The sequence below is a fragment of the Lithohypha guttulata genome (genome assembly GCF_036872675.1).
Source record: "Lithohypha guttulata strain CCFEE 5908 chromosome Unknown scaffold_1, whole genome shotgun sequence".
Taxonomy (NCBI): domain Eukaryota; kingdom Fungi; phylum Ascomycota; class Eurotiomycetes; order Chaetothyriales; family Trichomeriaceae; genus Lithohypha; species Lithohypha guttulata.
In genome coordinates this window covers 831,369-855,849 of record NW_027042750.1, presented here as the reverse complement: position 1 = coordinate 855,849, position 24,481 = coordinate 831,369, and the positions used below count along the sequence as shown (strand labels likewise).

The 24,481-nt window shown below is 49.3% G+C and overlaps 10 protein-coding genes across 10 annotated transcripts; 5 read left to right on the top strand and 5 right to left on the bottom strand.

Annotated features, from left to right (window-relative positions):
* Positions 1 to 77: 77 nt before the first annotated feature.
* Positions 78 to 923, bottom strand: LTR64_000318 (uncharacterized protein; the record flags this gene model as incomplete). The annotated part of the gene is made up of 2 exons (XM_064894703.1): positions 78 to 577; positions 629 to 923. 2 exons carry the CDS (start codon positions 921 to 923, stop codon positions 78 to 80), a joined length of 795 nt encoding a protein of 264 aa, XP_064757390.1.
* Positions 924 to 2,008: 1,085 nt separating this feature from the next.
* On the top strand, positions 2,009 to 3,022 carry DPH1 (Diphthamide biosynthesis protein 1; the record flags this gene model as incomplete). The annotated part of the gene is made up of 2 exons (XM_064894702.1): positions 2,009 to 2,148; positions 2,197 to 3,022. 2 exons carry the CDS (start codon positions 2,009 to 2,011, stop codon positions 3,020 to 3,022), a joined length of 966 nt encoding a protein of 321 aa, XP_064757389.1.
* A 456-nt stretch (positions 3,023 to 3,478) lies between these two features.
* On the bottom strand, positions 3,479 to 6,139 carry LTR64_000316 (uncharacterized protein; the record flags this gene model as incomplete). The annotated part of the gene is made up of 1 exon (XM_064894701.1): positions 3,479 to 6,139. One exon carries the CDS (start codon positions 6,137 to 6,139, stop codon positions 3,479 to 3,481), a length of 2,661 nt encoding a protein of 886 aa, XP_064757388.1.
* A 1,269-nt stretch (positions 6,140 to 7,408) lies between these two features.
* On the top strand, positions 7,409 to 10,866 carry LTR64_000315 (uncharacterized protein; the record flags this gene model as incomplete). Its single annotated transcript, XM_064894700.1, has 2 exons — positions 7,409 to 7,551; positions 7,602 to 10,866. The coding sequence occupies 2 exons, from the start codon at positions 7,409 to 7,411 to the stop codon at positions 10,864 to 10,866; spliced, it is 3,408 nt and encodes a 1,135-aa protein (XP_064757387.1).
* Positions 10,867 to 11,306: 440 nt separating this feature from the next.
* On the bottom strand, positions 11,307 to 13,421 carry LTR64_000314 (uncharacterized protein; the record flags this gene model as incomplete). Its single annotated transcript, XM_064894699.1, has 1 exon — positions 11,307 to 13,421. The coding sequence occupies one exon, from the start codon at positions 13,419 to 13,421 to the stop codon at positions 11,307 to 11,309; it is 2,115 nt and encodes a 704-aa protein (XP_064757386.1).
* Positions 13,422 to 14,744: 1,323 nt separating this feature from the next.
* LTR64_000313 (uncharacterized protein) lies at positions 14,745 to 17,165 on the top strand (the record flags this gene model as incomplete). The annotated part of the gene is made up of 3 exons (XM_064894698.1): positions 14,745 to 14,922; positions 14,971 to 16,068; positions 16,117 to 17,165. The coding sequence occupies 3 exons, from the start codon at positions 14,745 to 14,747 to the stop codon at positions 17,163 to 17,165; spliced, it is 2,325 nt and encodes a 774-aa protein (XP_064757385.1).
* A 562-nt stretch (positions 17,166 to 17,727) lies between these two features.
* STE2 (pheromone alpha factor receptor) lies at positions 17,728 to 19,297 on the top strand (the record flags this gene model as incomplete). The annotated part of the gene is made up of 2 exons (XM_064894697.1): positions 17,728 to 17,835; positions 17,951 to 19,297. 2 exons carry the CDS (start codon positions 17,728 to 17,730, stop codon positions 19,295 to 19,297), a joined length of 1,455 nt encoding a protein of 484 aa, XP_064757384.1.
* Positions 19,298 to 21,027: 1,730 nt separating this feature from the next.
* On the bottom strand, positions 21,028 to 21,607 carry SUI1 (Eukaryotic translation initiation factor eIF-1; the record flags this gene model as incomplete). The annotated part of the gene is made up of 3 exons (XM_064894696.1): positions 21,028 to 21,042; positions 21,098 to 21,402; positions 21,577 to 21,607. The coding sequence occupies 3 exons, from the start codon at positions 21,605 to 21,607 to the stop codon at positions 21,028 to 21,030; spliced, it is 351 nt and encodes a 116-aa protein (XP_064757383.1).
* An 821-nt stretch (positions 21,608 to 22,428) lies between these two features.
* Positions 22,429 to 23,013, bottom strand: LTR64_000310 (uncharacterized protein; the record flags this gene model as incomplete). The annotated part of the gene is made up of 6 exons (XM_064894695.1): positions 22,429 to 22,515; positions 22,569 to 22,585; positions 22,636 to 22,733; positions 22,786 to 22,797; positions 22,851 to 22,867; positions 22,915 to 23,013. 6 exons carry the CDS (start codon positions 23,011 to 23,013, stop codon positions 22,429 to 22,431), a joined length of 330 nt encoding a protein of 109 aa, XP_064757382.1.
* Positions 23,014 to 23,359: 346 nt separating this feature from the next.
* LTR64_000309 (uncharacterized protein) lies at positions 23,360 to 24,443 on the top strand (the record flags this gene model as incomplete). Its single annotated transcript, XM_064894694.1, has 2 exons — positions 23,360 to 23,700; positions 23,774 to 24,443. 2 exons carry the CDS (start codon positions 23,360 to 23,362, stop codon positions 24,441 to 24,443), a joined length of 1,011 nt encoding a protein of 336 aa, XP_064757381.1.
* Between the last annotated feature and the right edge of the window lie 38 nt (positions 24,444 to 24,481).

The window sequence follows — 24,481 nt, the reverse complement described above, 5'->3', positions numbered from 1 at the left end:
AATACACACATAAAGGCTGGAGAGAGTGCTGCTAAATCCTGTAGAAGACCAATCCGTGGCAAGAATGCTGCGGTGATTCAGCTGCTGGTGAAATATCTCCCTAGACCGCCGACAAAACTTCGTGTATCATTTTGGCCTGGTGCACCTCTAGCCATACCCTCAGTGACCTCTCTCATACCATCTTGGTTCTCTTCTTCCAATCTTCGTCGTAATCCTTCGTATTGTCTTTGACCACTCCTCTTGGCCCTGCTGTCTTCTCCCACAGTCCAGGCAGGTACTCTCCATCTTACTATACCACCCGGAACCAACTCTTCCGCCCAAGCACTTCCAACAACCCAGCCCACGGATGCAGGAAGTAAGCCATAGGGAAATTGACTCAACGCAAGCTGGGCAGTAAGCAAGTATGCTGTCCACTTGTCGGTAAACTCGATTCCTCTGGCTGTACCAGCACGTACTTTCTCGGGATCATCATCCAGCAAGATCTTAAATCCACCTAGCTTGGGTATCTCATTTCTCCATACTGCGACTAGGGCTACCACAATGCCAGTCATGCCGGACGGTATATAGCCCCACCAGCCTGCGCTCAGCAACTTCATAAGCAACCCCGTTCCTACAATACCAGCCATACATAGTCCGTAGCTAGCAACAACGAAGCTGGCAAACTTCCTGCTTCCCCACATTCTTTCCAATACTCGTAATTGGTAGATGAGAGCGGCCGAGAACAACACCTCTGTCGAGGTAGTATAGGCAAGCTGGAACGAGAGGATTCGCCATAACTGTAGGTATGGCCACAGGTGAGGAACGGGCTTGAGAGGCAGGTAGTGCTTGATACTGAGCACTGATGCGCCGATCGAGCTGGACACAAGGAGCGTGAGCAAAGCGCGAGTGACTGGGGCAGAAGTGAAGCCCGAACTCGTGACCATCGTGTTCTTCAGTTCTTGCTTGATTTGGTATGAGGAATGACTGCACTTCTTCTGACACGTCTTAAATCGGGGAAATGAATTGTGCATGAATGAACGAATAAACCCAAATCAGCAGCCGGGTATAGCCATGAGCCCCACAAGCGAGAAGAGGCAAGTTGTTCTCAAGGAACCAGGCATGGCGGAGCGAGAGTCTCTGATCTTCAACGCTGTGTCAATTGAGACTCTTGTCACGCTGCAAGATCTGTCTGAAAGAGCAACTTCTTGTCTCAAGACATTCATAAATACAGCAGCTCAAAGTCGATGACGTAAAACTAGTTTTCGTAGTATAGAGGAAGGCGCGATTTACTTAGAACTGGACGTCCTTCCCTGCAGCACCATATGGCAAGAACCCTGTTGACAACTCTACTGCCTCATGCTGGTATCAGGACAGCATTTGCCTCACGCTACTGTCTAGTAACTCACGTCGCGATAGACATGCAAAGTCGAACAGAGCGACGAACTGCCTAAGGCAAAGTGGTCTAAGTTTGAGTGTCCAGAACTGACCGGCTTAAGTGACATTTTATCCCGTGGCATACGGCATTGATATGTAGATCATGGCAACTGTCACAGATAGAAGTAGAATAAATTCGTCCACCAAATTTCAGGTCGTGTACTGAGACCATCCCAAGAGTGCAGTCGCTGTTGCAGAAAGTTGAGCACTGACAACAATTGTGTCACCATTCGATCTCGTAATGGACGATGATGTCTCAATGCCGTCCATGCCTGGCGCTTTCGAGCAAGCACCAGCGTCAGTATCCACGCCACCAGCAGCGAAGCAACCGAAAAGAAGATTCGTAGGTCGCAGAACAGCAGAAGCAGTCGGAAATTTGGCGTCGAGCAGTGAAATTTCTGTCGAAGAAACGACTGCCGTTGCCAGGCCAGCATCACGCAGAACGCCTCGTGCTTTGAACCAGGTACCTGATGATATACTTCAAGATCCAGATATTCGGGCAGCTATTGACCTTCTTCCTTCGAACTATTCATTTGAACTCCCGAAGACGATTCATCGTATAAGATCTCTGACCGCAAAGAGGGTAGCATTACAGATGCCCGAAGGTCTCCTTATGTTTGCTACCACGATCTCGGATATACTGACCCAGTTCTGCCCAGGTTCTGAGACTTTGATCATGGGGGATGTCACTTATGGTGCTTGCTGTATTGACGATTTCACAGCTCGAGCTCTCGGGTGTGACTTATTAGTGCATTATGCTCACTCATGTTTGATTCCAGTTAGCACGACCAAGATTCCAACTCTCTATATCTTCGTCGACATTTCTATCGATACAAAGCACTTAATAGCTACACTATCACGAAATATTTCACCTGGGAAGACGATTGCTATGGTCAGCACAATCCAGTTCGCCAACACCCTCCACCTAGTAAAACCGGCACTCGAAGCTGAGGGTCTGAAAGTCACCATTCCACAGGTCGCGCCTCTTTCGAAGGGTGAAATTCTTGGCTGTACTGCACCCAAACTCAACGACAATGACCAAACAGATATCATCCTCTATTTGGGCGATGGTCGCTTTCATCTCGAAGCAGCAATGATAGCAAACCCTTCCATCCCAGCGTATCGCTACGACCCTTACTTGCGAAGCCTGACTCGCGAAGAATATTCGCACGATGAAATGCTGGACTCTAGATCGAGTGCCATCTCGCAAGCCAAGACAGCAAAGAAGTGGGGCCTCATACTGGGTGCGTTAGGTCGACAGGGCAACCCACATACTTTAACACTGATCGAGAACCACCTCAACAAGCAAGGCATATCTTTCGTCAACATGCTTCTTAGCGAGATCTTTCCTGGAAAATTAGCAATGTTCGAGGATGTTGAGTGCTGGGTACAGATCGCATGTCCACGATTGAGCATTGACTGGGGTCATGCTTTTGCTCGACCACTCCTGACACCTTACGAAGCACTGATTGTGCTCGGTGAGATGGAGAAGTGGGACGAAGGCAAGAACAAGGCTGCCAATAGCACTTATCCTATGGACTTTTACGGCAACCATGGATTAGGCAGAGTTACTGAAAAGATGGCGAGGCAGGCTTTCGTTCATGGTTGAGGTGCTGCGTTTAAGCTTGGGATCTCTGCGATGCCTGTCCGAGAACAATGAAGACTGCACGAGACCGAAAAGCCACAATGGACATGGCAAAGCTTTGTCGGGCAGACTATTTAGTGCCTAGTGACCACTGTGGAGTGCCCGAGGAGCCTATCGATGCATGCCTGGAACTCACGTTCTAGGGCAATTAGGCGCCAAAATTTATGCCTCTACAGGGACTGTACGAACATTCCTTCCTCGAGCACTTTTTGTTGTGAGAGCAATTCCGGCCTCATTCGTGGACAGCCTCTCTCGATAAAGTCTTTCCATTTCATTTAGTCATTGAACTCATATACGGCCCGCAACTTATCGAGCGACTGAAGTATTGTTTACTCATACAGTCAACGAACCGAGCTTACGATCTGATATGTCGCGCTATGATCAACCTGAACGCCCTCATACCTTTTCCCTGGATGTGCGTTAAAAGAACATCAACTGGTCGTCCTCCCATCCAGCCTCCAACAATGCCACGTGCATAGCCTTCTCAAGCGCTTCTGGGCCACAGATGAGCACAAGCGTGTCTTTGTCCCTCAAGCAATGCTCAGCGACGAGCTTGCCGGTGATACGACCTCGTAAACCAGTCCAATGATCTGGTGCTTGGGTCAATGTGTGAAGGACTTTGCATTTGTGGTCATTGCCATCAGCCAGTGCCTCCATTTCTTCTTTGCATAGGATGTCTTCAAACAATCTGTTGCCGTCGAGGATAGTGCACTTGGTGTGGTCTTCTGGGTCCCGCATGATTGCTCGGAACACTTGATAGATGGGCGTGATACCGCTACCACCGCAAATCATCACGAAAGACTTGATGTGGCGTTCTCTGTTTTGCACCATACATATGCCTTTACCTTTGTACTCGAATTTGCCGATCGGCCCTTTCATTTCAATGAAATGTCCTATTGGGAGTGAGTCCATTGCTACGGACATCTTACCGCCAGGTGAGCCATTGCCAGCAAAGTATACCTTCACCAGCATGTCCATATGACCTCGATCGTCGATCTCTGAAATTGGTGTATAGCTGCGGATGATGGCCTCTCGAGTGGCAGGGTCATGCAGGCGGACCATAAGATGTTGACCTACGGGCAGACCCAATTTCTGTTCTTCGTGTTGCAGCTTAAACGTGAATATCCTTGTATCCCAGGAGACAATCTTCTTGCCATGCAATATGGCTTTCGACCAGGCCTTAGACTGAAGAAACTGATCCCGTGGCTCTCCTGAAATGGTTTCTGCGACGTCTTCCGTCAGTGCTGTCCGTCCTGCTTCGTCGAGCGAACCTATGTGATAATCAGGCATCATGGCTTTCGCAGTCTCACTGTGGATTGCCATAAACTCCTCAGTCGAGTCCAGGCCAGCGGCAGAGATGATGCTCTGAGCACCGCCAGGATGTTCCTCCATGAACTTCGTGCCGTCGTAGACTTCACCATTGAGCACAAACCACGGACTGTCCCCACCGTCGTGTTTGCGCAACTCGTCGATGCTTATGGCATTCTTGACACCCTCTTTAACCATTACCACTTCCTTAGGCACCTCTGCTTCGGGAACACTAATATTTTCACCTTCCAACACTTCACCCCAGAAACCATTGGCCAGATTTCCTCCGGCTTTCTTGACACGCTCCATCCAACCACCGGGCATTAAAGCTGGCTGAGTCGGATGCTCGAAGCTCATTGTGTCTCCTTGGACGTCGATCACGACCCTAAACCATGGGTTATTCATCATGCCCAATACAGACCAGTACATATCTCGAGGTTGTAGGTTCATGCTGTCGTCCATCGACCGTACCAGGATGTCTTTTGCATTTTTCATCTCTTCTTTGGACAAGTCAATCGACCAGAAGCACCAGCAGAAGCAGCTCTCCCTCCAGTTCATATCTAGACGCCCACCGAAGAGGTCTTTCTCTACGTCTCGATACCGGTCCTCTGGATATTCGATGTTTGCAAGCCTCCACGACTTGCCCTTGTCTAGAGTAACTTCAACTCTAGTAATCCTTCGCCCACCACCACTATATGCATAACCTCGAGCACGATATGTTGGCGGACCTTGGGAGATGGAAATCTTCTCATCGTGGGCAGGAAAGGCAATGGCCGAGTTCGGGTTGAGGTCGTAGATGGCATATCTTTCGTCAGTCCACCATTTTGGATCGTTGGCTGATTCTTCCGGCGAGACCATGGTGGGCAGAACTCGGTTGTCGTAGATGTGGTACCAATTGTCACTTGGCCCTTCGGTGAGGATAAGCTTTTTTAACCATTTCACAGAACGACCTCCTATTTGACCCGGTATGACAACTCGCAAAGGCTTCCCATGATCTGGGGTCAGTGTCTCACCGTTCATGCTGTAAGCGAGCATTACGCCTTTGTTAGGGTCATTGACCCAGTTGAGTTTGCAACATGTGCCGTAATAGCCATTAGGTAGCTTGTCAGCACCTTCCATGCAGACATATCTCGCCTTACGCTTTGGCTTTGCTCTTTTTATAACTTCTGACAGTATCACACCAGTCCACAACGCGGTTGAAACACCTGCCGGACCCCACGAGAAGCCTTTCGTTTTCCGTACAACGTTCTGTTCCTTTCTCCGGTTGCCTGCACAGACCAGTGTTATAGGACATGTGACCTGCTCGTACTCCGACATCAATTGCTTCAGAGAAATGGTTAAGGGATTCTCAACCATGCCTTCGACGGTAAATTCCCAGTCAAGCATGTCCTCGTCCTTGACTTCTGGCACAGCGCCATGGTTTCTTACATAGAAGAGTTCGGGACTCGTAAGAAAACCTTCATTGAAGAGTTCGGTTAGAGGAGCCTCGACATTGAAGGGATGCACTCCTGTCAACCTGATGAGTCGCGGATCTCGTGGAACGTGTGCGTCTGGAGTCTTCACATCAATATCAAGGACCTTTGTGGGTCTCGTCGACGCTGGCGGTAATGGCAGGTCTACATCGTCAACTTCGGCCGAAGTGTTCGAAGCGCTATCGTCGGTGTCTGGAGGTGTCGGAGGGAGGTCCTCAGAACCTTTTTCCCTCGGCTTCTGTGCGTCGAGTTTCTCGATTGCTTCTGGAATGCCCTGAGAATCAGTCTTTGGGTCTTCCATATTGCTGTCAGTGTGAATTGATGGGGTCAGTTTCTCGCTTCGCTCATTAAGAAACATAAAAGAAACGCCAGCACTCGAGGAACAAACCGACAATCTCAAGCCTCATGGTAGTTGATTTCGTAGCAGTCGAGATTGACACCGAGGAGATGCACACATACGTAACCTCAGGCATGCTAGTGTCAAGAATGCATGTCTGATTCTCTGAGGATCTGGCTATTCAAGACCCAATGACGTTCTCCGAATAGTACTCAACGACACATCAGCCGAGCCTCATCTCGTCCACGGAGTGCAGTGCTTGGTAACCATAATAGCGATAGCCGATTTGTTCAGATCAACACTGAGGATCCTGATAAGAGAAGAGTGCTTGGTGGGACGAGAACAGGCTCGATAAGACGACCCCAATACTCCACATCGGCGTGCCTTTAACTTGGCAGTCGCCATGCTTTCACGTTGCTTTGTTGTACGCGGAGGATGAGGTAAGGCATGGCTGGTTGCCTTCTCTATCACTGGTTTATTCGCCTCAATCTTTCGACAACACGCAACTCTGCAGTGCTCTCTAGGATGCATCATAGCTTGGGTTGGTAGCATTGCCTGGACGAGGACTGCTAAGCTCGATTTCCGAACCGTCAGTTCGTGCCGCGACAATGTCTAGCTGTATCACGTGCTACTGTTCCATTGCACTTTCCTCTTTAAAGAGGTGAAAAGATAAGGCTCGACCAATCGCAACTCTTTCGCGCAAGCTCAACGCGTATCGCGCTGCATCCTTATCAACGACTTCTCTCTATATGCTTGCTTCTCGAACACCTTCTTTTCGTACCGTGGAGAAGTCGATCTTCGTGTACTCGCTCTGCTTCCTCGCCGCGGTCAACTTGCAGATGGCTATCTCGATGTGCAATTGCAAAGACACATTGTCTATTGGTCAGCCCTTCATACAGCCACATCTTGGTCGACCCTCCGTTCGAAAGAGCCTCACAGGTGTCCCAGAATGTGTCAAGCCGATATCAGTATCTCGATATTGGCGCATGTCATTGTATTGTGTTTGATGCCGCGGACTCGTGCCCATTTGCCTCCATTGAATGACCATGTATTGATATTGAGGACTGACTAGTGCTATGTTGAGGATCTCCGACATCTTAGGAGAAATACACGCTTAATTCCCGAGCTTTCTCTCTTTACGTATGCTCACCGACAAGCACTTCATTGACTAGAACTGACTGCCTTGAAGACTGACAGACTAATCGACCAACCAGCTAGCTTGAGGTCGACGAGATGTCGTGGGCAACCTCCGCCCCGGGCATGGCTATTAGCCGTGCCCCTAAGGACGCGAGTGCAGAGGAGGCCGCTGAAGATCAGCCACAGCGAAGACAAAAGGTTGTGGTTGTGGGCTTAGGCATGGTCGGAATAGCGTTCATGTAAGAGTCATCAACCAGATCTAGCAGTCAGTACTGACCTCCTTTCACAGAGAAAAGCTGCTCAAGCTCGATGCGAAGCGAAGAGAATACGACGTCGTCGTGATAGGAGAAGAGTCGCATCTGGCATATAACAGAGTGGGCTTGACAAGCTTTTTTCAGCACAGGAAGGAGGAGAATCTTTATTTGAACGGGAAAAACTGGTATGGTTCTCACCCAGAAGGTGCTTTGAACTATCACCTCAACACCAAAGTCACGGAAATCAAGCCTCAGGAAAAGGTGGTGATCACGTCAGCTGGTGACACTGTCTCCTATGACATCTTGGTCCTTGCAACCGGCTCTGACGCACTGCTGCCTCGTCATACCCCCGGGTACGATGCTAAAGGCGTCTTTGTCTATCGAAACATCGAGGACCTCCAGAAGCTTATCACATTCGCCGCCACCGTCAAAGGCACGACTGGGGCTGTGGTTGGTGGTGGCCTTTTAGGTCTCGAAGCCGCCAAAGCCATGATGGACCTCGAGGACTTCAAGCACGTGAAGCTTATTGAGAGAAACAGGTGGGTATTATCCAGACAACTCGATGGCGAAGCTGGTGGCCTGGTCGTAGAGCTTGTCAGAGCACTCGGCCTCGACGTCATGCTCAGCAAGCGAGTGGGCAAGATCGAAGTAGATGAAAACAACGCTGTCAAGGGAGTGGTTTTCGAGGATGGCGAACAGATGGACTGTACTTGTCTGATGTTTGCTATTGGAATCAGGGCCAGAGATGAGTTGGCAAGAGCGGCTGGTCTCAGCTGTGCCGACCGTGGTGGTGGTATCGCCGTCGATGATGATCTACGAACGAGTGATCCCAACATCTATGCCATTGGTGAATGCAGTAGCTGGCAGAAACAGACTTTCGGTCTGATTGCGCCAGGTATTGAGCAGGCAGATGTGCTCGCATTCAACCTCACACAAGCCAAAGCACACTCACCAAGAAAGTTCAAGCAGCCAGACCTAAGCACGAAACTGAAATTGCTCGGTGTTGAGGTTGCAAGCTTCGGCGACTTCTTCGCTGACAGAGACGGTCCCAAAGATCTTCCTCGAAGACACGCTAAGAAGGAGGAAAACAACAATGCAGAAGGTAGGCGGCAAAGCAAAGTTCAAGCCCTTACTGACGGGCCATTGCCTCCAGCTGTCAAAGCTCTTACATACAAAGACCCCTTTAAAGCAGTTTACAAGAAATATCTGTTCACACCTGATGGCAAATACCTTTTGGGTGGTATGATGATTGGGGACACCAAAGACTATGTCAAGCTAGTCCCCATGGTCAAGAACAAAAAAGTCCTCGACGTTGCACCGTCTGAGTTCATCATTGGAGCATCGAAAGATGGCGAAGACAATGGAGATGACCTAGATGATGACACTCAAATATGTTCCTGCCACAATGTCACAAAAGGAGATGTAGCAGGTGTTGTCAAAGACGGTTCATGCAAATCCATCGGCGACGTAAAGTCATGCACGAAGGCAGGCACAGGTTGTGGCGGTTGCATGCCTCTGGTACAATCTATCTTCAACAAGACAATGAAGGATATGGGTCAGGAAGTCTTCAACCACATATGTCCTCACTTCAAATATTCGCGGGCTGACCTGTACAATATTATCTACGTCAAGAAGCTGCAGACCTTTGCCGACATTATGAAAGATTCAGGTTCTGATCCAGACAGCATGGGATGTGAAGTATGCAAACCAGCCATTGGATCTATCTTGTCAAGCATGTTCAATAAACATCTCCTGGAGAAACCAATAAACGGTCTGCAGGACACGAACGACAAATACCTGGGCAATATCCAGCGAAATGGAACCTTTTCTGTAATTCCACGAGTTGCTGGCGGTGAAATAACACCAGAGAAACTCATTATCATTGGTCAAGTGGCCAAAAAATATGGATTGTACACCAAGATCACTGGTGGCCAACGTATCGACATGTTTGGTGCGAAAAAGCATCAACTGCTTGACATCTGGGGAGAGCTCGTCGCTGGAGGTATGGAGTCGGGCCACGCCTATGCCAAGTCATTAAGAACCGTCAAGTCATGTGTTGGCACAACCTGGTGCAGGTTTGGAATTGGCGACTCCGTGGGCATGGCTGTCCGACTCGAAGAGCGGTACAAGTCAATTCGAGGTCCTCACAAATTCAAGGGTGGTGTTTCTGGTTGTGTTCGGGAATGTGCAGAAGCCCAAAACAAGGACTTCGGCCTGATCGCCTCTGAAAAGGGTTTCAATATTTTCGTTGGCGGTAATGGTGGTGCAACACCAAGACATTCAGAGATACTCGCCAAAGATGTGCCTCCTGATGATGTCATCCCAATCCTGGACAGATACTTGATGTTTTACATTCGAACAGCAGATAAGTTGCAACGAACTGCCAGATGGCTAGAGAACCTTCCGGGCGGCATCAAATACTTACAACAGGTTGTTCTTGAGGACAAGCTTGGTATTTGTGCAGAGCTTGAGAAGCAGATGCAAGAGCTCGTCGGCACATTCTACTGCGAATGGACAGAAGCCATCAACGATCCGGAGAAGCGCAAGCATTTCGAGCAATTTGCAAACACGAAAGAGACCCGAGATCCAGCGGTCGAGAAGATCGAGGAACGAGATCAGCCTCGACCATCATACTGGCCTAAGCCATCCGTGCATGATGACTTCAAAGGCACAAGATGGACTGGATTGTCGTGGCAACCTATCGTGGAGGCCAAGCAATTTGCCGATGTGCCAACCGGCTCGTCAAAGACTGTCCTTCGTGGTGACACTCAGCTTGCTATCTTCAAGCTCAAGGGCAAATTCTACGCATCGCAGCAGATGTGTCCTCACAGACGCACATTCGGGTTGTCTGACGGTCTCATCGGCGAGTCCACAGGTGAAGATTGTGGCAAAGACCGTAAGCTCTGGGTATCTTGTCCATATCACAAACGAAACTTCCAGCTCAATGGCGAAGTCGACTTCGAAGCGAAGGACAAAGGCGCCGGTTCATGCAGCAACGACAACAGCATGTCCATCGCCACGTTCGCAGCGGAAGAACGTGACGATGGCTGGGTCTACCTAAAGCTACCTCCTGTCCTTGAATTGGATAATGTCCTGGGCACGAACAGATGGGCCATCAAAGCTGACGAAAGTGCTGATCCTTTCGAGAGCTTAGATCAGAAACTGGGCTTGAAAAAGGGATTGAGAGGACGAAAGCCGGGCGGTCAAAATATCGGTGCTATGCCAGGGACTGGGAACGTGGATGCTAGTGCGCATAGACAAGCAGTCAAGGTTGCCGCTGCACCGAGGCTTGATTGGTAGGATAATGCTGTAGAAATGCTATTACTTTGTGCTCAAGTTCCATCGCACTTTTACAAGTTCAAAAAAAAAAGGTTGCTGCTTTTGCGGTCAAATGTGGTTCTTGTTGCGGCAACTCACTCAGCACGTCTTTCACGACACCATTCGATGCATCAGCTGGCTTGCCTGCCATAGTCTACGCATTCATCTGAGAGCTAGACTATCTCTCAAACGTGAAGATAATGGAGCCCAGTAACCACAAAAATGTTAGACAAGCCCTACAAGTACAATCGGTGCGGAGTTCGAGTTCGATCAATACGTGCTCGAGCCAGGTAGAGCTAAGCCAAGTCAAGCCAATCTAATCTAATCTTACAAAGAATATGAGCCGAAAGTACCATCCTTAATCACACCTGACAATCATGGACTGGTAGCCAACATACTGTAGTACATCTCTAGATGGTAGATCACAAAAATGCACCCCTTCCAAATCTCCCACGTCCATGCCTTTTCATATGCTCCTTCACCACCTCGAGCTGCTGCTGCTCCTCACCATCTCTCTTTGTCTTCCCGCCAGCCGCATACAAACTCAACGCAGAAGGACCACCGCACTTCTGAGTTAAATCGCCTTTACACGGTGTGCCACACTTACTCTCGTCGAGTTTCGCGGTTATAGGCGCATCGTTGCCGCACCAGCATTCACCGCCGTACTCGGTGCCAGCGTAGACGTAGCCGGCTTTGGAGCAGTAGGAGACGCAGGATGTCGAGGTGACTTGTTTGTTGTCGAGGGTGTAGGGGGCGAGTTTGGGGAGAGTGCGGGGGTTGATGGCGTCGGTGATGCAGCCTCGGTAGGTCCAATTTGGAGGGAGGGTGGAAGTGGAGGTGGCAATTGGAGAGGCAGACGAAGAGGATGAAGATGAAGTTGGTGAAGAGGGTTTGCTTGTAGATGAGGACAAGGATTGGGTGGTGCTTGAGGAGGTGGATGATGTTGAGGTCTTGCTTGAGGATGGCGAGGGCGTGATCTTACTTGCAGACGAGGACGTGGAGGAGGAGGAGGACGACGACGAAGAGCTTGTACCACGAGCTAGCAGTCTTGTCGTGGTTGTGGTAGACTGAACCTTGATCTGCTGGCTGATACTCGAGGACTTGGCGCTGCTGACAGAAGAGCTTGCTGATGCGCTGCTGCCACCACCCACTCCTGCTGCGTTGGAGCACGTGCTGCCTGTGCACTTCTGGTAGAGGGAAAGCAGACTACTACCGCCACAGTTCTGAGTAGCATCGCCATCACAGGGCATATTGCAGTTACCGACCACACCAGCGACAGGTTGTGCTGAGGCAGGGATCGAATTACCGCAATAGCATTCTTTGCTATATTGTGTACCAGCTGTAGAAAAACCTTTGCCGCCACAAAACGCGATACATTGTTCGTTGGTCATGCCGGCTTGGCTCGTGCTGGCCCCTGTAAGCGCTCGAGCGTAGTAGTTGTCAGTACCACAGCCCTGGTAACCCCAACCTTGGCTGGTCAGGTCCTTGAAAAAGGGTTTACCTTGGCCAATAGTTGCAGTGTTGCCTTCACATGTCGCGATGATTTGAGCTCGATCAGGGCCTGGCTGAACAGGATTGCATCCCGGAAGCTTGCTGAAGGGTCCTTGAATATCCTCATCAATCTTCGAGGCGATCTTGCAGCCTTCAGCAGTGGAATCTGGGTACAGATTGAATACTGGACAATCCTCCACACGACCACTGTCGCTGGTGCATTGGTCGACAGCACGCTGGAGTAGGTCTCGATTCCAACCCATCAGGAAGTCGCCATGGAAGCCATATCCAGTGGGATCTCCCTGAGCCCACACGAACGGCTGTTTGTTGCCATACCACATGTCCTTGAACTTGTTGGTATCCCAGATAATTTCGTAGAAGATGGACACGAGATGAACGGGATGTGTATCGGGGCACTTGCCATCGTTGTAGGCACCAATTGGAAATGACATGTGAGACTTGTGGTCGGCTGAATCTAGGTTCTTGCCGTCCCAGCAGGAGGGAAAGAAGACTTGAGACCGAAGACCGCTAGGACAGTTGTAAGTCGGGAAGCCTGGCGTTTCGGGCTTGGCTGGACCACTGTAATCGAGACAGGCGTAGCTGATAGCTTGGGAAGCAAAATCATTTCCAGAAGAACGTTTGAAAGGGTCCCCAGAAATCATTCTAAAGCCCTCCGGGAAGGCCTGGAGCTTATCCTTGTTTGGTCCCGAGCGCTGGAGGTAGTAGACCAGCCCTCCACCAAGTTGATTGACTTTCTCGAATGTGCCATCTTGATGCTGATAGTATAGAACTGGGGTCCAGTAATTTGAGAAATCGCCATGCACAGTACACGATGTGCATGTCGAGGCCTGGGTATCAGCAAAATCCATCTCAAAGTCAAAGCCGTTGCCGCCCATGATCTGGTGTACATGGCCGGAGATGTTTCCAGGGGCCACAATGGGATCGACCCGTTCGACGACGATGGTAGACTTGCATGGTAGTCGCCAGAAGGCTGCAGCCGGTGCAGCGAGGACGCTCAGAAAAGCAATCTTCCGAAGAGCCGACATTTTGATGATGATGCTGGGAACAATTCTAAAAGGGAAGAAATGAATGTGGAGGGCACGAATCAATCGGCCAAGTACAAAGGAATGGACAAAGGTACGACCTTGATGGTCAAAAGAGTGGACGGAAATGGAAGAACAAAGACAAGAAGTGATAAAGGTACATTATGGGACGAACTTACAGATGATATAGCCATAGATGCTGTGATATCGTGTCGACCTAGATTGCAGGCTCGAATGAGTAGGCAAGGTTCAAAGGACCGGGGTGTCATGATAAGATTTCGTCAGAGATGAGGCTGGTCGCTCGAACCCGACCGCCATGAACAGGCGCTACAGCGGTGCAGTGGCAAACATAGCATCGTGCAGCCCGTGTCAGAAGCCCCGGTCTCTGATATAATACAAAGGACAACATTTTCGCCACGAGCAAGATGCGGTTCGATAGAGGAACGTGGTGGGGCCAGGCGTCGAGACTGGCCGCACTAGGATGGCTTGTCGATCAAAATTGGCTAAGTGTCACTGGACTTTCTTGTTTCAACTTAAGTTAGCAGCAGCACTTGTGCTAATTGAGTCTTGCCGTAACTCTGAGCTTCGTTGCTAGAAAAGGGTGGAACATTTAACGAGGACATAAAGGCATTAAGATCAGCTCTTCGCAGTCTATCGGCTTTCAATAGACGTAATGGTGCAGTCTAAGAGCCTTAAGGGCACGAGCACGGACTGTTCGCGCAGACCTGTGGATGTGAAGATGGAGCTCAAGAAAGGAGGCGTTAAGGTGAAACAAGACATCTGTGGTTCTGAAAAGAGCTAGTCGTGTAGTAAGATTCACGAGAGCTTCTTTTCAGGAGGCGGCGCACGCGGCCTTGACATTTCCGATTGGATCATTCAACTCCGACCCAACACGTGGTTAAAGAGCGACTTCGAGTCGAGCGAAAACTCATCTGTAAATCACCAGATATCGATATATTGTCCCCCTGTGTAGAGATCTCGACGAGATGAAGCCAAGACACTGCTGTCACTTTGCATTCGAGGATGTTTAATGCAGCACAGGATCATGCCATTTCTTGTGCCATGAAGAGATGTTATCCAAGGACATGGAAGTTTGAAAGTCGACAATCAGGTTGAGGTCGAAAATCACGATGCTTGGATGTGAAAGCGTTCGGAGCTCCGAGTATTAAGTGATTTCACGCTGCTGCGCAAACAGCACCTGCCGTGCGAATCGTGAAGGACGCGCTCCTGCCGCGTCAATGAACCATGCCCTTCCTTTTCTCATTGTCAGCTATGCCTGGCAAACATCTCAATCACCCATGAAATGTAAAGTCTTAAACCGCCAAGATGCCACAGGTACCCGTATTTCTGCAACTATACGATGCCGCTGGGGTTGTGCATCATCTTCAAATTCGACGAGCAGAAGATGCATCTCCTCATGTGGTTGCGTACTTGCCAGATTCTTGGGACGATCAGGCGAAGCCAAGCGCTTTTAAAGACCCCAAACACTCTACTGTTATGATCCGTAAGTCGGCTCTTCACACGGATTGCGTCTACTGACGACATTACTTAGGCACCTTCGCCAACTACCTTTCCATCACCGTACTCCGAGGCAATTTGGGGACAGTCAGTGTCCTCTCTTCTGAGGGAGAACTGTTTAACCTTCCCATTTCTGCACTGCCTGAGAGAGATTCTTTCATTCTTCAGCATGGAGCTCAGTTCGTTGCTCCTTGTGGTCGACTGGTCGTTCAATTTTGCAACGATGATATAGTCCATAGCTCTACACGACCTCCACCTCTTCCCGAGCCGCCTCATGAACAATTACAGCCTACAGAAGCTAAGGAGGTCAATAAGCCGATATCTGAGCAGGAAGACGGAAACCGCGACTCTGGATATATAGAAGAGTCCAGAACAGCTGTGCAGTCAACAGGAAACGCAGTGGATGATGCTTATACACCACTCATCTCAGCATTTTCTGATGAGACGCTAGGGCGCAGTAAGTGCAATTCAAACATGACCGAAGACGACGATCCAATGCCGCCTACTATTTCCGATTCCCCACCAACCAATGTTTTCCAGCGACCCGCCGGTGCTGAATCTCAGAATATTCCTTTACCGAACCAATTCAGTCGACTTACAGAAATTGCTGACAGTCACTCACCTGATATTGTGGACGAACCATCGGGGTCTACCGCTTTACACAACCCACAACCTAGAGAGCAGTCCAAGATCATGACAGATAGGTCTCACGAACTACCACTCATCTCAACGATCGAGTTACAACCTGAGGCTACTGAAGAACCGGAGAAAGACGTCGATAGCCACAGAAAGCTTAACGTTACACCTCCGCTTGCTCAATCGCAGCCTAAAAACGATAGACCTGACACCCACTTCAACGGCAAAGTCCCGCAGGTTGCGTCCTTCGCAGAATCGGATGCACATGCGCTACAAGCTGAAGGAAAAGTAACAGTACCAGAGCCTTCTCCCAAGGATGCCTCCATGGATCAAGCGAGTGAAGACGCGCAAGCAGTCCTTCATATCCCAATCAGGCCACCTATGAATAGCGCACCGAATCAGGTCTCTCAAGCAGTCTCACATTCACTGCAACCCGAACAAAGTGTGCAGCACTCGTCTTCGAACACAGATATCTGCCGGTTTGCTTCCGTCGATAGTTAGGTACCTCGTCGTGAAGTTGAGAAAACAACACAACATGTATCAGGATTCTCAAGTACTCTATCTAACCAATCTAAACAGCCAAGAAGTTTGTCTTTGGCACCATCCGGAGCTGGAATATCGTCAATCACTACTCAATCTAGTTCGTCTCGAAAAAGACTATCGACCGACCCATCTATACCTCGTGCAGACAAACGACCTAAGCTAAGTCGTGAGAAGGCTACGAAACTGAAGGAGTCACAGCCATTGGCGAGAACGCAGCCAACTCACCATAGACAGCCCGAGTCTCGCACTTCGATCCATGAAAACTCGAATGATAGCATTAACATCGAGGTAGATACCGACACGATTGTTGTGAACTCTAAGCCCAAACGCAGGGCCACGAGGCAACAGAGTCGATCTCGGAGCTCAACTGCTTCGACGCAATTACCCGCCCAACCAAAGATTGTGTTAAGTAGCTTCAATTCAAAAGCCAAGAACGAGGCTCTAAAGACCATAAAGCGCCTACGGGGCCAGATCATTGAGGATATGTCAAAGGCAGATGTGCTGTGTGTGCCGGATGGCCAAATCAAGAAAACTACAAAATTCGTCCTTGCAATCTTACTCGGAAAAGCAATCGTCTCAGACAAATGGGTGGGTGCTGCTCACGATCAAACATCTTTCCCGGACCCAGCAGCGTATCTACCAAAGGACAAGGCGAGAGAAAGAGACTGGGGATTTGATCTAGCAGAAGTTACTCAGCGTAGCAGAAATTCTGAGAGCCAGAGCTCGAAACTCCTCTCGGGCTATAGCGTCTACATCACTCCCGACCTTGGAGCCTCGCTTGGCACACCGAAAAGTGATTTCAGGACTATTGCTACGACTATGGGTGCAAGCAAGGTGGGTATGGGTATTCCAGCTACCAGAACAAGTGCTGAGTCCGTACTGGTGCTCGCAGTTCCTGATGATCCACATGCTGCTGAAATCGGAAGACTCGGCCATCCTATCTACTACAAGGATGTCTTGGTAATGGCAGCACTGAGAGGCCGACTTGAGCTTGATTCGGACGAATTCAAGCTTGATGTGCCGATCAAGGAGGAGGCAGTGTCGCCATAATATGAAAATAGACGTGCACTAATGAACAACTGAAGGTGGCAGAATCGCTGTCTAACTTGAGTTTAATAGCTACACTGTTTCGAAATAGGTGATGCTGAAGGATTAGCTTGTTGAAGACATATCTCCGGTGTCCTTCAAATGTGTCGAATTACTCTTCCGAGACGCGGCTGCGTTTGAGCCAACTGTCTTATGGACAATATCATGCTTAGTATTGTAGATATCTTCCGAAATCATGGTGCGGCACGAATTGCAATGGTAGAGCACGAAGAAGTCCACAACCATGGCAGTAAACTCATCAGATCTCAATATTCGTAACCATATTGGACAAAAACTATCGATCTTCGTGTGCACGAGGGCGCCACAAGAGTCGCCAATACGTCAGGCCCATCTCCAGCATCAGTCGATAAGAAAGGATGAGTATGTCCAGAAGACCGCGATGTAATCCTTCTGTTTTCGTATACTTCGCTAGAGAGCAAAGCAATTCTTGTAGTCCAAAGATACCACAACCCCCGAACAATCAATCTTCCTCGATACCAGCCCGCAGAGTCAAAATTCGATCACCATGTCGGGCTCCCTCAGCAACAACAGCAGCACCAGCACCTGCGGCACATTATTCTATCCACACCCCTGCCCGCTCACACTTCCCATCAACGGCCGTGGAAGCGATTGCGTGAGTTCTCCTGGTACCCCGTTCCATTCATAATCCTGTCCTCTCAGCTCTCAAGCTCGCTATCCACTTCTTACCTTTTTCCTTCTTGCTGACCGTTCGTTTTAACCCCTCTCAGTATAACCAATATTTCTTCGTCCCAGTATGCAGCATCACCACGACCTACGACAACTGGGACCCATTGTCGGGTACGTATACTGCAGGCGTTGTTGATGGCGTACTCGGTCAGGAGATCAAGCAATCGGTCAGCTTTAGGGAGATCGATGAGATGTACGTTCAGAACAGTACTGTTGCTGTGATGATGGGCGTCTCCTTAGCACTAGGAATAACAACACTCATCAACGTTCTTGTTCTGACACCTGCACGGAAGAGGTACAGCGGTATCTTCTGGGTGTTGATGCTGGGCTGTGTCGCGGTGATTGTGCGTGGCGTATGTGGTGTGCAGCTCGTCACGGGCGATGTGAGCGGTTACCTGGAGCTCACGCAGGACTGGGCAAGTACGGGTTGGAGTACGGGGTATCGATCGCGCATCATCGTTGTGCAGGTGTCAATTTGCGTAGGACTGATCTTCCTAGAAGTGGCTTTGTTCATTCAAGGGAAGGCTTTACTGACGTGGGTCAAGATCAAACGGGGTCCTGCGACGTTTTATAGCATGTTGGCTTTCTTAGTGGGTTTGGCGGTGGCGGGTTGGTGCTATAGGGTGACGTTCGCGGCGTACTCTGTTCGGTTTTTAGCGTTTCCTGATGAAGGATTGTGGTTGCCTGCGATCGTTAATGGTGCTTTGTGGAAGGCGTATGAGCGTTGGAGTGCTGGATTGGTGGGAGCAAGTTTGGGGTTATGGTGTCTGCTTATAATGGCGAACAGTGTGAGCGTGGCTGTGGCTCGGAACGAAGTGCTGTACTCGACGGAAAGTCAGGATCCGAGGGCGGGAGGTGCGAAGAGACTGAAACGGCGAAGGATTCGGAACGCTTATGAGCTGGCCTTGAGGACGATTTCTTTCGTCAGCGTCCAGACTTTCGTGGTACCCAGTAAGTTCTGCCTAGGGACGACAAAAGTACTTCTGAAGATGAGCGTGCAAAGGATCATGCTAACACGATATCGAACAGTTCTGCTCATTATCATCAGCTACTTGCCAAGTACAACAATTCCGCTGGAGGTCCTGATACAGCCAGTGATCTTTGCTCTACTTCCATTCAGCTCGCTGCTTGTCAATGTGGCTTCAGAGCCTGATAAAGTAGCAGAGCAGGAAAGCAGGTCAGTTGGAACCACTGGGCAACTGAGCGGACATGTCGGCTATCAACCGTATACCAATGGTTTGAATCCGGCAACTGTAAGGAACGAAGTGGCAGAGCTTGCTGATTTGAGAAGTTCTCCCATTCGTGGGAACGGGATATTCGACAGCAAGATACAGATAAAAGACGTAGGTACAGATCGGGAGTTGGAGGAGATTGACAGAATGGGGTGATCAAGCTGTGGCATTGCCATACCTTCACCAGTCTGGACAGAGACAAGGCGCAGGTCAGGGCTCACATCCCTCAACTCTCATGCGGGATATAGTAGTCATAGTTCGTCCTTCACTATCCCTCTCTGCATTGTAACGGTTATCTGCTTGAAATGAGCTCGAAAAACGAGTGAAGCATCTTCCCACGTCTCCAGCATGGTTCTTGACCCGATGTGGATGACTGCGATGAAGACTAGCAAGCTGACTAGACTGCTAGCGGCCGTTGTATATAAACACTTGAGTCTGAGGACCAGACGTCTTCTCCTATCATCACGATCCTTCTCAATTGAAATATCTTGCTGAGTCGTGAAGTACGATATCAGAAGGCCGACACAGGTCAGCAGCCATATGGGCAGACAACGACTCAGATTCTCAAGTCGAGGTACTAGAGCCCCGGTAAATCTGAATGTTTGTATGCAGACGTAAGATAGGAAGATAGAAAGGCTGCAAAGACGGACAAGGACTGCGGCAGGAGAGTAATTGGATAGCCATCTAGACATGAGGGACGAGGCAAAGAGGTGCGACAAGTAAGCAGCTTCAGCGGCCTTGAATAGTTAGCAGATGAGCCATAGTTTGAGCAAGTCTGGAGTCTTGTGGAAAGGTAGTAAAAGGGGGGTATGCTTACCCAGAGAAAGGAAAGGCCAACCTGCGTAACGTGCAAGTGATGAATCAAGGCTGTGTCAGCATGCGCTTGTCCAGGTGCCAACAAATCTGGCCACCACGAGTCAGGCAGGTTGTGTATTGCAGAACATGCTTGACCCGCCCAGATGATAGCGAATATGGTCGAGAGAGACCGGCATATGAGGAGAGGGACGTGGTACCGATGGTTGACACCCAGCACAATAGCAACTCTGGGGTAACGAGCACTTTTGGCTATTGTTTTTGGCGAATCGCAATGAGCCCTAGAGAAGGGCTGTGGTGTACCAGCTTCATGGTTGGTAGGATATTGTATACATGGTTCGCGCAACGGGAATACCTCGTCAGCCAGCGAAGCAGCTGTACACGGGCTATACCGGCCCACCCCGGTCCGAAAAGTCTGACAGTATTCAAAAACACCGATTTGAACTGCTCAGTGTCGAAGGGATATTGCGCAAGGTAAAATTTAGCCAGTTGAGTAGGTGTAGAGCTTTGAGAGGTTCGAATGCCCAGAGTGCCTTCCCCGGATTTTCTCATTATTAGCGTGAGTGGAACTCGCAGCTCAAGGGCAATATCACCCGAGAGCGGGACATGATCGCGTGCACTGCGAATTAGAAACCTGAATCTACAGAGCACGAATTGGGTTAGAAGGCTTAGTATGCATGGCAGGAAAAAGCTCTGGAATCAGCAAGGAGCCAGTGCATGATTTCGACAGTGCCGTAGCTATTGGAGTACAAGTATGAAAGTCGCTGCGCTTCAAGCACAACAGGTCCTTCTTTCCTCTTGACGAAACGTCCATGTTAGAACAATAAAATGCTTCCTGCCTGAGAATATTCCTTCCCGTCTCACCAGAACACCGTAAACTGCTGCTATCTATGTGGGTATCGTAGAACGCCTTAGGCACCTTATTCCGGAGTGCTGTACATGCATGAGTCATCGCTCGTAACGGTCATGAAAGTCGTCGGCAAGAAGAGATCGTAACAAATGATTGAGCGGACGACAACTTCTATCTGTCTTCCATGTCCGAACATGACAGTCGGAAATATGGGCTGAAGCGTCTAGAAACCGTGGACCTGAACGATGGAAGTCAGTCGTAGTTCTTGAAATGTTAGGGGCAGTAGAACATACCTTGATGGTTTTGGCGTCCAATTCAAGGCCGTCTTTGGCGACCAGGAATTCCTGAACATCTTTACGTTGATCGCCTTGAAGTTGAATAACTTCTCCCATCTCACTATCGGCTACGATGGTACCATTGCAGGCAAATTTCTTCTTGATCACCTTGAGGATCTTCTTCTGATCAAACTTTTTCGGCAGACCTTGGACTGTGGTCAAAGTCTTACGACCATTTCGCTGCTGGATTCGGATGTGGATATAATCCTGGCCTTGTTTCTTCTGGGCTGCCCCAGCGTCGTCGTCGGCCTCCGCGAAGGGGTCTACATATCACAGTTAGTACTGGTTCGATTTGAAATTTGATATCTTGATCGGTTCCAAGTCTTTTGAATGTGATATCCGACTAATAGGCCGCCACTTTGAACGTCTTTGTGCATCTTTACAGTCGTTGTCGCATAGACAGTGGCAATTCGAGTAGGCAAAAGAGGGGTCCTTACCAAAGGTTTTGAGGTTTTCGATAGTTGACATAAACTCGATTGGTTGTGGTAACGGTTTCGATAGAGTTGAAAAAGAGCGTGTCGATAATCTGATAAGTTTTCTCAGTTGTACAGAGGTATGTTGAGTGGAGAGTTATGGTTGTGGTTGTGTGATGTAGACAAGAAGGGAGCAGTTGCATGCGTTTATGAACACAACAAGCCGCCTGGTGGGGATTTCACTAAACTTCCAGCTAAGCCTCTTCGAGCCCATTGCTCATTGGTGAAATTCACGTACACTTTACTGAATCAGTGTTGGCGCCTGGATTCGTACTCATTCGTCATTTACAGGCAGAAAGTCCTCTGTAGATGAAATTGCCGATTACTGCCAGTGGCTTCATATGTTCTACGGCACTTTCACAAGCAGGTCTTTGACATGCCTACACTTGTGAAAGACGCAAGTACTGGTTCTGTAGCCACGAGACAGAAGACATCGAGAGGCAGATACGAAAGAAGAGCACATGGGGTGCCTTGAACTGCTTCGGACCCAGTAATGTTGCCATGATTAATGGTGAATGCCTCCAAGCCACATATACCGCTGTGTCAGTCTACTATTTCGGTGAGCAATCATTTTCGAATGCCAAACTACAGAATACTAATTTTCAACCTGAGTGATGAGTTGTTGTCCAGGTTCCTTGGCAGAATTTCCGGGCAAGCATTCCCTGCAGCCTGTGTGGTAATCGAAAAAGTTTTGCCCGAAAGTTGGTAATTCTTTTGAGGGCTATCTGTGGTAGTCCTATATAGTTGAGGTCGATCATCGGATTGGAGACCAAGTGAGACGACCCAGATCTGCCATGAAACCTGTTACTAAGTCTGCTATTGAGGTACTGGAGGTGGTGCGCCTGTTCCTGTTGCTCGGCCGGCTCCATTTAGTGAAGGTGGCAGGAACAATGGCATATATGTCTAGCAACGTGTCAGTATCCTGCCTTCGAGGAGACAGGGTTCTCGCCACTTACGACACCAAGAGAAAGAACTGTTGTCACAGTCAGCATAACCCGATATGGAAAATCCCAAAGCACTTACCTGACATGCCAAAGGACAAATAAGCTGGAGTCGCACTAGAATTCTTCTGTGAAGTCGTTTCGGACATCCAGTTCAGGAGGCCTATCACTATCGCCACCCTGTCCGTTCTTCAGCGTAGCTCCCAGAATAGTTCTTCATAGCTATACATACCATCCGATCATTCTATAGTATCAATAGATTAACCATATGTTCCTAGCACGTCCAGTATCACTCACCTGTTCCTTGTAAACATCTATTGTCATCAGTCTGGGCTTGCATCTATCTGAGAAGATAACTTACCGCAGCCATCGGCAGACTGCTTGAGAGAGTAGATCCAAATTCACTTGCTTTGTCGTCCTTTGGTTCGACATATGGAATGACTGCTTCTTTAGCGACCATACAATACGGGCAGGAGTGTGCATACCGAGATCAGCTCGTCTCATATCTTTCCTCGATGCCATGGCTGCTGAACTTGAAGAAAAAAGGACCCTTGCAATGTACAATGCTTGTGAACGATGGGTTTCCTGAAGTATAGAAGGGTATTGCAATTAACCAAAAAGCTGATCGTTGTCCAGTGGGCTCATCATGCTTTCTGAGCTAGGCTATTCATGCAGGTCGGGCTACTAGCGCGAATTGAGTTGCGGACATGCACTCTCCATCGCAACAAATATACAGCATTGCACATCTAGCACGGATCAATTCCAGCTATCCCTGCTTGCAGCGACATTGCTAGCCATCAACAGCCATGGCTGGCAATTCAGTCCTCGGCCCTGCGCTGCGACGCCTTTGCAGAGACATACCACAAAAGCAATGCCGGACCTTTTCATCAACCACATGCGATGCTGCAACAGTGCGCACTCCCAACATCAGTCGTCAGTTACAAAAGGCCATGAGCAAGCAAAAGAGTCTCTCAGGACAAATGAAGAAGATGGGCAGAGGCCAAATGGGCGACGACTTCGGCCTCCTCCCAGAAACACTCATCAAACCCGAACGCAAGAACTTACCCTCAATTCTCTCCAAGCGATGGCAGAGAAGAATACAAATTGAATGGCTAGCTTTCAAACAAAAAGTCCAAGCTTTCGTTGCGTAAGAACACTCATCCTCAAGCACAAGACTCCATCCTCATAGTCCTACATACACTAACACACACTCCCTACAGCCTAGTCCTTTCCAACCGATGGCAAGTAAAGAAAGACCCACTAACCAACCGGGCCCTCGTCCTCCCCCTCCTCCTTCGCGAACGCTACGCCAAAGCCCGCGAACTCCACCGCGAACTGTACAAAGCCATCGCAGAAGGCGACAACGACACCATCCGGCGCATCTCCTGCACCGGCCTCAAACGCTCCCTCCAGATTCGCCTTGACCAACGCAAGGCCATGAAAATGCCCCCCGAAACCTGGGATGTTGAGTACAGAGGTCTGACGAACGACGACAAACTCTACTGGTGGATCACCGCGCTCATCCCACCGCGCTTCCGATCGACGCAAATCATAACCGATCGTTCAGCTCAGCTGCCAGTGGGTACCGACTCATCAGCGCGGCAAGTCGTTGTGAAGATCAAGACCAAGCAGACGTTGGATAAAAACGACGGCAAAGGGCCCAAGACAGTGAATAAGGACGAATATGTGGTCCTACAGAGGCTGAGGTTTGATGGTGAGGAGGATGATTGGCAGATCTGGGGGACGACGAGCCCGAGTAGCGAAGAAGACATCAATGCGATTTTGAGCGAGAATGCGTCAGCTGCAAGGAGAAAGATGACGTTCATGGAAAGACTGAGAGATCAGGGTGCACAATTTGCGCAAAGATTCGGGTCAAAAGCTGGTTCATAAAAAGAAAGAAAGTCCTCATAGAAAGAAGACCACGTGTA